The sequence below is a fragment of the Balaenoptera borealis genome (genome assembly GCF_965194805.1).
Source record: "Balaenoptera borealis genome assembly, chromosome: X".
NCBI lineage: Eukaryota > Metazoa > Chordata > Mammalia > Artiodactyla > Balaenopteridae > Balaenoptera > Balaenoptera borealis.
The window spans coordinates 67084576-67096342 of NC_138881.1; the positions used below are offsets into that span (position 1 = coordinate 67084576).

An 11767-nucleotide genomic window follows, 5' to 3' on the forward strand; every position below is an offset into this window, starting at 1 on the left:
TAATGTTTTTGTGAACATCACAATAGAAAAAATGAAGCATTATAATATTTCACTAATTAGATTTTTGGAGTTATAACAAACTACAATAATCTTTGAAGATAATTTTTATTAAGATAAATCCAGTAAAATTTTGTGAATACACATATTGTCAGAACTGCCCTTCTGAAATAAACATTTGTATTTCTTTTAAAAATGGAATTACAATTTTATTTTTTCCCAAGCTAATATCAAAGTTATATTTGGGAAAGATAATTCTAATTCTTAGCATTACATGAAAATAGTTCACCTTCTTTATAAAAGTAACCTAGAGAACCACAAGAATGTTTGAGGAAATTCTTTTGGGATCTCTCCATTTTGTGAAATTATCACATATAGGAGTAAAATTAAAATTCAAAGATTTAACACATAACTTACAGAAAAAGTGTATTCACTGACAAAGTTGAAAACATATTTTTTCTATATATTCCACTATTATAATTACAAAATTTATAGATAAAGGTTTCATGTTAGGAAATTTGTGACTAATAACCAGTATGAAGATGTTTTGAAATTAAATTGATGCTAAAGAAAAGCTGTGTTTATAAAATAGTTGATAAAAATATTCATCTCTCTTAACACTACAACATGAAGGTACATATTACCAAAATATGAAACCATATAGGGCAGCTTTAAACAATACTCTGAGACTCTACTTTTTTTCCATTTTCTTTTTTGACCTCTTTTCTTTCAGCTATTTCTTTTCCAATTTCAGCCTTGCTTTCATCTTCTTTTCCATCTCCTCCATCTTTCCTGTCTCCTTTTCCATTTTCTTCCTCTTTTCCTTCTTCCTTTTTTTCATCTTCTCCTTTCTCTTTTTCATCTTCTTTCTCATTTACACCTTCATCCCCCTTTCCATCTTCATCCTCTTTTCCGTCTTCATTCTCTTTTCCATCTCCTTTCTCTTTTCTATCATCTCCCTTTTTTTCATCTTCTCCTTTATCTTTTCCATCTTCAGATTCTTTGCCATCTTCTCCTTTCTCCTTTCCATTTTCATTCTCTTTTTCATCTCCTTTCTCTTTTTCATCTTCTCCCTCTTTGCCATCTTCTCCTTTCCCTTTTCCATCTTCACCCTCCTTTTCATCTCCTGTGTCTTTCTTGTCTTCTTCCTCTTTTCCACCTTCATCTTCTTTTTCATATTCTTTCCCTCTTCCATCTTCTCCTTTCTCTTCTTCCTTGTTTTGATCTTCTCCATCTCCTTTCTGATCTTCTTTTTCATCTTCTTTTCCTTCTGCTGCCACTGTTTCTTTCTTTTCTCCTCTTTCTTCTTTGATATCTTCAATTTTTTCTTCTTTTATTTCCTCTATTTCTTTTTCAGGAGCTGGTGTCTATATGTATTGAGAAAAAAGCCAAGATTATATTTGTAAATTTGGAAACATTTCCCCTAAGTACTTAGGATTATATCTGTTTTATGGAAAAAATGATACTTCATCTATAAGAAAGTAATTTTCCTGTGGAAAAGGCCTCCTAAACAACACATCATAAGGAAACCTTATAAGAAATAGGATTAATTAAAATATCTCCACACAAACATGCACAAATAGATATTTGGAACAATAAATTCAGGGAAACTTGTTCATATAAATAATTTTCATTACAAATATGAGGAAACAGAGTAAATACAGAAAAAATGAGTAGCATGTATGTAAACAAAATATATTCCTTGAAGAAATAATACGTTTTATTTCTATAATGGTGAGATTTAGGTCTACTTTGTAAAAAGTTACTTGAAAAGTCTTCTACCATATATCATAGGATCACTTACAAAAGATTTTCCCTACATGCATAGGTCTGGTTTATAGATTTGGCACTAAATCCCATTCTCATTTTTTTTTTAACTACAATACCTAGAAATGTGGTATGCTAAATATGTAAAGCAAGACCTATTGGAAACATACATAATGATTTGTTTTGCAATCTGAAGAGGATAGAAGAAACATATATGATCTTGAAAAGGTATTTACAAATAGCCCATGTGCTGACAAAAGCAATAGAGGATTGGTCTGTATTTAATAAGACAGTGATTAGATTATTAATAAGTCATAATCTCTGGCATTGTTCTATTAATATCAATGCTAACCCACTGCTCCCACTACCCATACCTGTAAATTCTCAAATTTTAAATTTGCTTTCTTTCTTTTCCCCTTAGATACCATTATACTATATGTTATAAACAGAATGTTTGTGTCCTCCAAAATTCATATGATAAAACCTAATTTCCAATGTGATCATATTTGGAGGTGGGGCCTATGGGAGGTGATTAAGGTCATCAGAGTAGAGCCCTCATGAAAAGGATTTATGTCCTTATAAAAGAGGCCCCAGAGAGCTCTCTCACCCTTTCTATCACGTCAGGACACAGTGAGAAAACTGCCATCCATAACCAGGAAGCAGGTCTTCATCAGACACCAAAAATGCTGGTGCCTTGATCTTGGATTTCCCAGCCTTCAGAACTGTGAGAAATAAATTTCTGTTGTTTATAAGCCACCCATCTGTGGTATTTTGTTACAGCAGCCTGGACAGACTGACACTATGGAGCCATACTCATTTAATGTTTTTCAATGTTTAAACTACAAGACAAACAAGATTTCTTTCAGTTGCACCCATTGTTAAACTTTCAAGTGGACAAAATTGTTAATATTGGAAGATACCTCTATAATGTTGGCTTCTCCATTTTCAGCAGTTTCACTGTTGTATTCTTCTTTAACAACTTCTTTCTTGGTTTCAGCTATGGCTTTGGCACTTGCATCTGTGTTTTTTTCCATCATATCATTTTTTGTCTTCATTTTCTGTCCAGCAACACAGAACAATAAAAAAATAAATACACAATTTAACTAGTGTGTTGATTAAATGGCCCGTTATTTTACCAGCTGTTGTAATAATTTATGGAAAAGCTTTAAAATATCCATATAAACTTAATATCAACAAAATTATCACTTGACACTTTCAGTGTCATTATAAACCTGAAATGGTATTAAAATGAATAATATTCCTGATATAAATCAAAGAAAGTTTCTTTTAGGTGAGAAATAACAAGTTAGAATGCTGACCAGTGGCTACTCAGGGCCAATTGCTAGCATCAGGTTACACTTTGATAAATTGACTTTCTTTGACTAGAGGGGACCAGTTTATCCCTGTCATGTTTAATAATTAGCAACAGGGTTTTTGACTGCAGAGCCTCCACTGGTAATAATTAAGAGAAATACTATGTTAGAGAGAGCAGCAATTTAGATATATTTGAAAGAGGTCACCTGGGGACATTAGTGATTCAATATTTGGGTCTACAAGTTTCTGAATGACTTGAATCATAATTTCTTTACCAAGAAAGCTCTTTGGCTAAGTGTGTATGTAGTAGAAAGAGCACTGGGTTCAGGGGCCAGCTAACATGTGTTTTAAATCTGGATCTGTTTCTTACTTGATGTGATCCTGAGCAAAAGCAGAAATCTCTTTGTGTTTATTTCTTCATATGTAAGAGAGAGTAATACCACCTACCTACAGGGATGTAATAAGGAGCAAATGATAAAATATATGTGAAATTACTTTAGAAACTGTAAAATGCAATATAGATATGTTTTATTCTTTTAATACATGAGAAAATGAGAGCCAAGGAGGGTAAAGTGTTTTAAAGTCCATGATTATATATTATCTGTTTTATTCTATCACTGTCTTTTATTTTGAAAGGAAATAAACTATGTTTACTATTTTAACAACTTATAAATTGAGTACTTAATTTTATAAATAGTGACAAGGAAATGCAAAATAGAGAAAAACCAAAAAGAACCTTTCTCTTCAGTTGTCACTTACTATGATTACTAAACCTATGGCCATAGTTTTAGCAATATCTTGTAATGAAGTATTTCAAAGCATTTTATGAATACAACTGTAAGTTAGTTTCTTCAACCACAAAATGATGGGATTAGATGATCTCTAACGTTCCTCCTAGCTTTAACATTTTATGATGTTAAGAATTCAACTTATCCTTAAAACATCAATCATACCTCAATAAACCAGTTCTAAAAAAGAAATACAGTCATATTATATTCACACATATTTACACATAAATAAATAAATATAAATATAGGGGAAAAAGTGAACTTAATATTGAGGCTATTTCTAATGTCTTTAACCACAACATTAGAGCACAGAAGCCTATATGAGATCAACTGTGTGTATTTGAAAATAATGTATGTGAAAGCACTTTGCAAACTGTAAAGTATTATCAAATGTTAGTTACTATTATTATCACAAAGCATTACTTTGGTTACTAGAGTTTACACCTTTTGTTTCCCCAGGAGTACTGGTATTATGACTATATGACGTCAAAAGCACGTATGTTTTATGGGTCTAGCCAACTAAAATTTTGTTTTGTCTCTTCCTAATGAAAATGCCGAAACACAGCAGAAAACCACAGAACACAAACAAATATTTCTGACTCAAAGGGCTGACATGTACCATATGGTGTAATGTATAATGTAATATATCACTAACTGAAAAGAAAATAAAGCAAAATGATCAACTGTATGCCTTTCCAAAAAACTATTTCTGAAGAAAAGCAAGCTTCTCTCAACATTGCATGCTGAATATTTACCCTTGGAGTTGATGTTCTTTTGGACTTCAACTCTGGTGTAATGGGCACAGGCAACTGGGGGTAAAGAAGGAAGAAATCATAATTGAAGACAGATCACTAACAATGAAATTCAGCCTCGTAATTAAAATAAATGGGTATAGTTCAAACTGAACACTAAGATAAAAACATTTCCTTGGTGAGAAAGTTTTTCTTAAAACATCAAAAACAAATCTTGTATTAAATAACTAGTATTGTCTAGGATTCTCTGAATTTTAAAATTACATTTTACAATACATGGGCAGCTTTTTAAAAAGACTACTTACAGCAGACAGTCTGGCTGATCTTCTCTTTGGCTATAAGTTAAAAATAATTATCAGTTAAGAGAATTATGCATACACAAAACTAGAAATATTTATATTGTGGTGAAAATATTTAGTGTACCACTACGTATATATTGTCATTAAGAAGCATTGTGTACTTGATTAAAAAATATCATAGTAAAAATATAAGTTTTGATTTTTCCCTCCTCTGGACCCTTCATACAGCTAAGGAAAAAAGAATCCCAAATTAAATTTCAATTGCTAGGCTAAATGAACACAAATGGCTAGTAACAAGGAGTATATTTAGAAATGAAAATACAGCCCCTTCTTGCAAACTGACAAAGCAATTCTTTGGCTTAAAAGGAAGAAGCTCTCTCCAGATCTTAAGCACAAGGTCCTAAGTTCCATGGAGTTTGGAGTTTTCAATACCTACTATATTTCTGAGAGAGCTCACTGGCATACCATATCGGTACGCATATGGTACAAATATACTAACCAGCATTTAGTTTTTAGCTGCTTATGTGTCAAGTTTATAAACCAAGTGAATTTTTTCAGATTCTAAAACTAAAGAAACTCACCTCCTGCCTCATATCACCTTGACCTTCAACCTATACAGGGGAGAAAACCACACAGAAATAAGGTCATCGATATAAACATATACTGATAGATCCGAAAATATTGCCTATAGATTGCAATTGCAATATAACAGCTTGCCTTTTTCTTGGATTCCTGCTCAAGTAGCCACGTGTTAGTGCCTAGTAGCATGCTGTCTACTAAAGCGCAAATGTGCACCAAGATGCAAATGAATTCCCAAGACGTAAGTTTATACAACTGATAGTCAATTTCATCCTTTTGTGTAAATTGCATCTCCTAAAAACAAACCTTTTTAATTTTAAAATCCACCTGTTGTAGCCAGGGTTAAAGCCAAAAAGTGTGGGGGCGGGCAGAATGAAGGCGGAGCTTCATGCAATCTCCCTGTCTGTTTAGCTTTATGCTCGAGATGCAATTGTACTTATCTGATCCTCTCTTCTAAATGGACTATTCTCCCCTCCAAGTTGTGCATACAACAACTACAACCCCCACAATGCCCTGGTGTGGGGGGACCCTCTTTGTTACAACGTCAATGCGTTATTCTGAGAAGCCGGCTGCGGATTTTAAAACTTCCCGCCACTACCTGCTACAAGGTTGCTGTCAGCTCTGTAAAATAGCAAGACCCATTGCACAAGCCTAGAAAAGCGCAGCGGCGGGAATCTCAGGCAGGGGGATGTTGATTAGAAACCATTGCTTTCCGTATCTGAGCAGTCCTTTAGCCTGGGAATTATCGAGCTATTGCACGAGTCATACAGCGCCAGAGCACCGGGGAATTTCAGTCTTATTCCTATGTTCTAAAAATATGGAAGGCGGACGAATAGATAGGAATAGTACCAAAACAATCATAACGCCTTACTTAGCACAGTGTTTTACAATTTTATCAAGCAACGAAACAGCGATTGATTTCACTTCTAAGGGAACTCCCTCCCCCCCCCCAAAAAAAAACAAACCAACACCGAGCGTGAATTTATTTCCCGTCCAAGAGAGAAACCACGATCTTTTAAGTGAGGGTTTGCAGGAGACTTGTAGCCCTTGAATAGCTCATATCAATTCTGCGCGTCTAAAGTGAACAAATCCATGCTACCCTAACATCAGCAATAGTTTATCTGACCCATTTCTCTTATCATCCTTCCACCTTTAGACAGTGAGTGAGCTTGGAGAGTCCCAGATCTCTCAGCTCCAAAGTTGTTAATTACAGCTGTGAATCTCTCCCTTCTCTAGGACAGTTTGAAGTCTGCGCCGCCTAATGGCACAGGATTACCATTGCATAGCCATCTGGCATGACAAGAAGCGGAGGAGGGAAAAAAAGGAAAAAGAAAACGGGAAGAACAAAGGCAAATGCGGGAGAAAGCCATGGCTTTCGTTCCCCCAAACTGGACGGTTCCCGGAGAAAAGCTGGAGGCTGAGGAGGAAACTAGTGCCTGGAAGTGTGGTTGGGAGAAGTCTTCTCCAATAGGGTAAGCGGAGGAAGGGGGGGTGGGGTAGGAAGCGACAGCACAGCGCTATGGCTGTTTGTAATTCAGCATGGAGACACCTCTCAAGTGATTCTTACCCTTAAACAAAACAAGCCAAAAGTGAACTACTAGTTGCGTGAGAGACCATCCTCAACCTTACACCAACCGATATTTGCCCTTCCCTCCCCTTCCATTCAACACATCACAAAATCGAACTAGAAGCCAAAATGCTTTAAAAAAAAAACTCTGCCGATTAGGAAATATGTATTTCAGTCGCTAATCCCCCTTCTGTCTTCCTATTTCACTTACCTTTCTTTTGGGCATTGTTGCAGCTCTCTAGAGGAGATCTTAACAGCAGGAAAAAAGCCGAAAGCAGTCTCTACCCGACCGCTCAGAGAGCAACTGAGTTTTCAATGAATGAACTAATTGCAGCACGACCTGTGCTCGCCTCCAAAAAAAAAAAAAAAAAAACCCTCGTTATTGGCAACATTAAACGCACCAGACGCAACCGAACTACGTGAACGGTTAGCAGGAGTGGGACCCAAATTGGAGTGACAGGCTGTCAGGCCAATAAGGGGAGGTGACCAGCCCAGGGGGCGTGGCCCACGGACTTGCCTGAAGCCCTCGTACTCTGCCAGCTCCGACCGCTGGTGGGGTAGAGGAGACCCCAGACTTCGTGGATGCAAAGTGCTGAAGCATAAAACCGGCGGGAAAGCTGGAATTGTCTTGATCGTTTTTTGTTGTTGTTTTTGTTTTTTTCCTTTTATGTAGTAATGACAGGCGAAAGTCATTGCACTTGCTTTCTCCACGGTCTCTAAAAGCCCCACTTTACTTCCTGGAGACAAGGTGCTTTAGGGACATTATTGAGCCTAGGCTCCAGTCTTTCCATTCTACCTTTGGCAGAATGATGTAGATGAACTGAGAGGAGCACTCATTCAGAAAGTAGAAAAGAGTGGAGCTGTTTCTCAGGTTGTGGGAACTTTCCGCCAAAGCAGAATTGTAGTCCTGGCAGGATCAGGGTGCCAAACGGCGCGTCTTCCGCCAATGGAGAGCAACAAACTGGGAGCTGTACAAGCAGGAGGAACCTGAAGGTGGGGACATTTGATAGATACCATTATCCCACTTGGTGGGAGTCCACCAGGAATTCAATGGGACCCCGCGTGAGGTTTGTAATAACAGAGGTCTATCCCGAGGACAAGTGCTGATACAAGGATTATGAATCCAAAGGTGGCATTTAGTGAAGGGACTCGGGAAGGTGCCATACATGAAAGTGTTTAGGACTCAAGAGCCTGGACTCGGATAAAGCAATTAAAGCACTCACCTCTGGTGCAAATTTAAGTATGTGCCCCAAACTCAAGAGATTAGGATGAGGCAATTGAGGTGAATCATGCAAGTGCAGGGCAAGATCTTGATTTTATTTAAAATTGATAGTTTGTTCATCATGGACTTTTTTTGCATTAGTTAGGTCTTTAAAATAGTGCTTTAAAAATTTATCTTCATTATCGAGTTTTGGGGTGCCTCTTATAATTTGTGCCTAAGGAGAGTGCCCCCTAATGTCACCCTAGTCCTAGCCATCATTAGGTAGCTTTCTACTCTAAAAGAGGCTTCTATCTGCGTTCCCAAGTTAGTTTCTGAGACCTAAAGTTTGTGAGAGTGGGGGTGGGGATTGGTGAATGAGGTACTTGTGGATACTTATGCGTAAAAATGTAGGATCCTGAAGCACCTTTTCCCAATGCCTTACTTTGGTTTTTGTAACAGCTAATTGGGTTTAAACTTGTTTCAACCACAGACGAAATCCCTATGCTGGAAGGTTAATCAAAAAAAGGAAATTAACCCTTTGAACAGTTACTTAAAGGAATAAATCCATTTGTGTTCATGTGGATTAAAAAATTGCAATCATCAGTTTTAAAAATATTCATAGCTGCTTTAGAATACCAAACCATCCCTTCAAACTAAAATACAGCCTAACAGAAGAACCCATCATTTTTACCTTTACCCATTCTTCCCCAGCACCTACAGTGTGGAATTAAACAGATCAGGTAGTAAAGACTGTTTTCAGCTCAATTTCCCTCCTCCAACCTCATATTACATTCTGATTCAAGTAGGTAAATCAGAAAGACATTTAAATTGCTTCCTTTCCCCACAGTTATTGGGATCATCCCTAGATTCTCTAGATGCCTCTTTAACTCTTATGGTGAAGGCATTACTGGGTGAGCCTAGATGTGTTTCAATCATTTTATTTTCCAAGAGTTAGAAGGTAAACATAAAATTTGGGTTCAATATAAGGATTGCTTCATAAGGATAAGGAGAAACATGAAGAGAATGAAAAATGTGTCAACACTGGAACACACTCAACAAATTCGTATTTAGCATTATTTTGTGAGTTGGATTTTGATTTTATAGACTAGCCTATGAAACTGCAAAACGCTGTGGTATGCAAAGTTGCATTACATGGTTTCTGCCCTTAAGAACTTTTATAATTGTGTAGGATAAAGCAAGCAAATGCAAACATTTATAAATCAAGGTTGCTTGTATCATGTGAGTGGTACAATCTAAGTTCAATAATAAAACAGATGAGAACTATGGTTTAAGACTGAGATCACTGGAGAAGGTTTTTGTTGAGGAGGTAGTATTTGACTTGGCTCTGAACCGTTGGATAGACTATTATAGCAAATGCAGAGGCAGGAAATCTTTGTACTTGTTCAGTGAACAGAATGACTAGTCCAGGTGGATTGAAATAAATGATCGCGAGGAGTCTTGGGAGGTAAGGCTTAGTTTGGAGGCAAAGAAGAAACGTGCAGGTCAGTGGGGTCTAAGATTCCTCTTAAGTTTGTGAGCAATTTTCTTTTTTGGTCCATTTCCCTTCCTTGCAGTCTAACCTGTTGCATCTGTGATTTATGTCCTATCAGATTGAAACAATAGTCATGCATGCATACAAAAATTTTCTAAGGTTGAAACATTTCTCTAATTTCTGACCCCCACCACCATGTTCTTTTTTCCAACCATTAACCAGGGTAGTCTTTTGTAGAAACCAACCTGCCCTACCTAGGCTTTTTGCCTTTGCTATATTTTTACCTCCGATTGCAGCCCCATTGTCTTATATCTCTGCTTATCAAATGTCTATCAAACTGTTCAGACCCAAGTCAAATATCACTTCTTTGACAAAAGCCTTATCCAATCATTTCAGCCCTAAAAGATTCTACCTTCTTGTTACACTATAGAATTTAAATTGTACCACTCATATGACACAAGCAAGCTTTGATATTTTCTATTTTCTCCCCAACCACTCAGTCGTATAACTTCATGTTGATTTAAAATTTTGTATACTTATTTCTCCTTACCTAAATATTTTCTTAGCACATTACACTCTACATACCTCCTATAGAATTTGCTAACTTTAAAAACTATTTTTCTAAAATTGATAAATTATTCCTTAATTTTTTTTTTGTATAATTGTCAAAGTGAGAATTTTTTTTTGGCTCATTTAAAAAATACATTGGCTTATTTCTTTTTTTTTTTTAAGTATAATTTCCACTTTATTGTCTTTCCAGGGAACAGTATTTCTTTAGTCTTTAAGGACTTAGCTCCTTACATGGGCTTTGGTGGAGGTCGTGGGGCAGCACCAGCAGGTCTAAATCGGGATGGAGGTGTTTGGTCCTTCCGGGCTTTCTGAGAACGATTCCTGAACTACCTTGTTGTGAATGTCACAACTCATGCAGTAATGCAGTTTCACATACAGCTTTGGAAGCACATAGGCGTCGAAAACACTCGCTTCGGAAATGTCCCTGATGGCTGAGGCCTCTACGATGTTCCGAATGACGGACTTCTTAATAGCCTTATCCTTGGGCACGCAACGGGCACAGTTGGTACAACGAATAGGCTGCACGTGGCCGCGGCCCTTTTTGGCACTACCATTGTTCCTTCTTTTCTTGGTCATCTTGGAAGCGAGGAGGTGAAAGAGGAGCTATTTCTCTTTTTTAAATTATTTATTCATGACTATGAAGGTAATTGCTGGACAATTCTCCACAGGGCTCTCTAATTTCTCCTGGGTATTAAGAATGCCTACTGCCATCCTCAAAACTTACAGGAGCTGTAGCATGCCCATTTGGTAACCACTGGGAAATGACACAGGAAGATATGAACAATTATAAAGGAAAGACACCAACATTAAATTGTTTGAGACAGAGAATCCAAAAGAAAGTATTAAGTATTTATGAGAAAAGGGATGTTAGGCAGTTAAGGTAAAAGAGGTCATCAAATGTTCTATATATTCTAGCTTAAAATGATATATATGTTGCATAATTCAAAGTATTTCTCCATATACAGCTTTGCATGCAATGGGATCTCAAAAATACTGATTGATTAGTAATGAATATCTTCTTTTCCATATTAAATTATGTTTAATTTTGGCCTCATCCATTACCATTATTATTATTATATTTCTAAAAAATGAAAAAATGTCAGAAAACTACCTACTATTGTTTGAACATAATGAGGTAAGACTTCCATTATATAATTAAAAGCTGTGTTTTAAATACATTGTCACTTGGTATTTTCACAGGGCAAAATAAATGGTAAGACTACAGTGAGCCAAAATACATAAATACACTTATTTTGAGCCTTATATAAGATTGATCTGAGGAATTTGCTTAGATTGATGACAGCACTTACCTGAGACTCTGGAAAAATTATAATCCTGAAGACCCAAAGCTTCCCATATCCTATGTTTATTCACAGCAGGCCAGAGATTAATAAAATAGTGAATTAATGAGCAATCCCTGATATGAAGGATCTGGAAAGTA

The 11767-nt window shown here is 36.4% G+C and overlaps 1 protein-coding gene and 1 pseudogene across 2 annotated transcripts; both read right to left on the reverse strand.

The window, feature by feature from the left end:
* Positions 1-91: 91 nt before the first annotated feature.
* Positions 92-7431, reverse strand: HMGN5 (high mobility group nucleosome binding domain 5). The gene is made up of 6 exons (XM_082377449.1): positions 7275-7431; positions 5499-5528; positions 4924-4953; positions 4622-4675; positions 2685-2822; positions 92-1364 (listed from the first exon to the last, which is right to left on the reverse strand). Exons 1-6 carry the CDS (start codon positions 7287-7289, stop codon positions 669-671), a joined length of 963 nt encoding a protein of 320 aa, XP_082233575.1. The 5' UTR covers positions 7290-7431; the 3' UTR covers positions 92-668.
* A 3041-nt stretch (positions 7432-10472) lies between these two features.
* LOC309620757 (small ribosomal subunit protein eS26 pseudogene) lies at positions 10473-10932 on the reverse strand (annotated as a pseudogene). The gene has a single exon. The product of its transcript is annotated as a small ribosomal subunit protein eS26 pseudogene (transcript).
* Between the last annotated feature and the right edge of the window lie 835 nt (positions 10933-11767).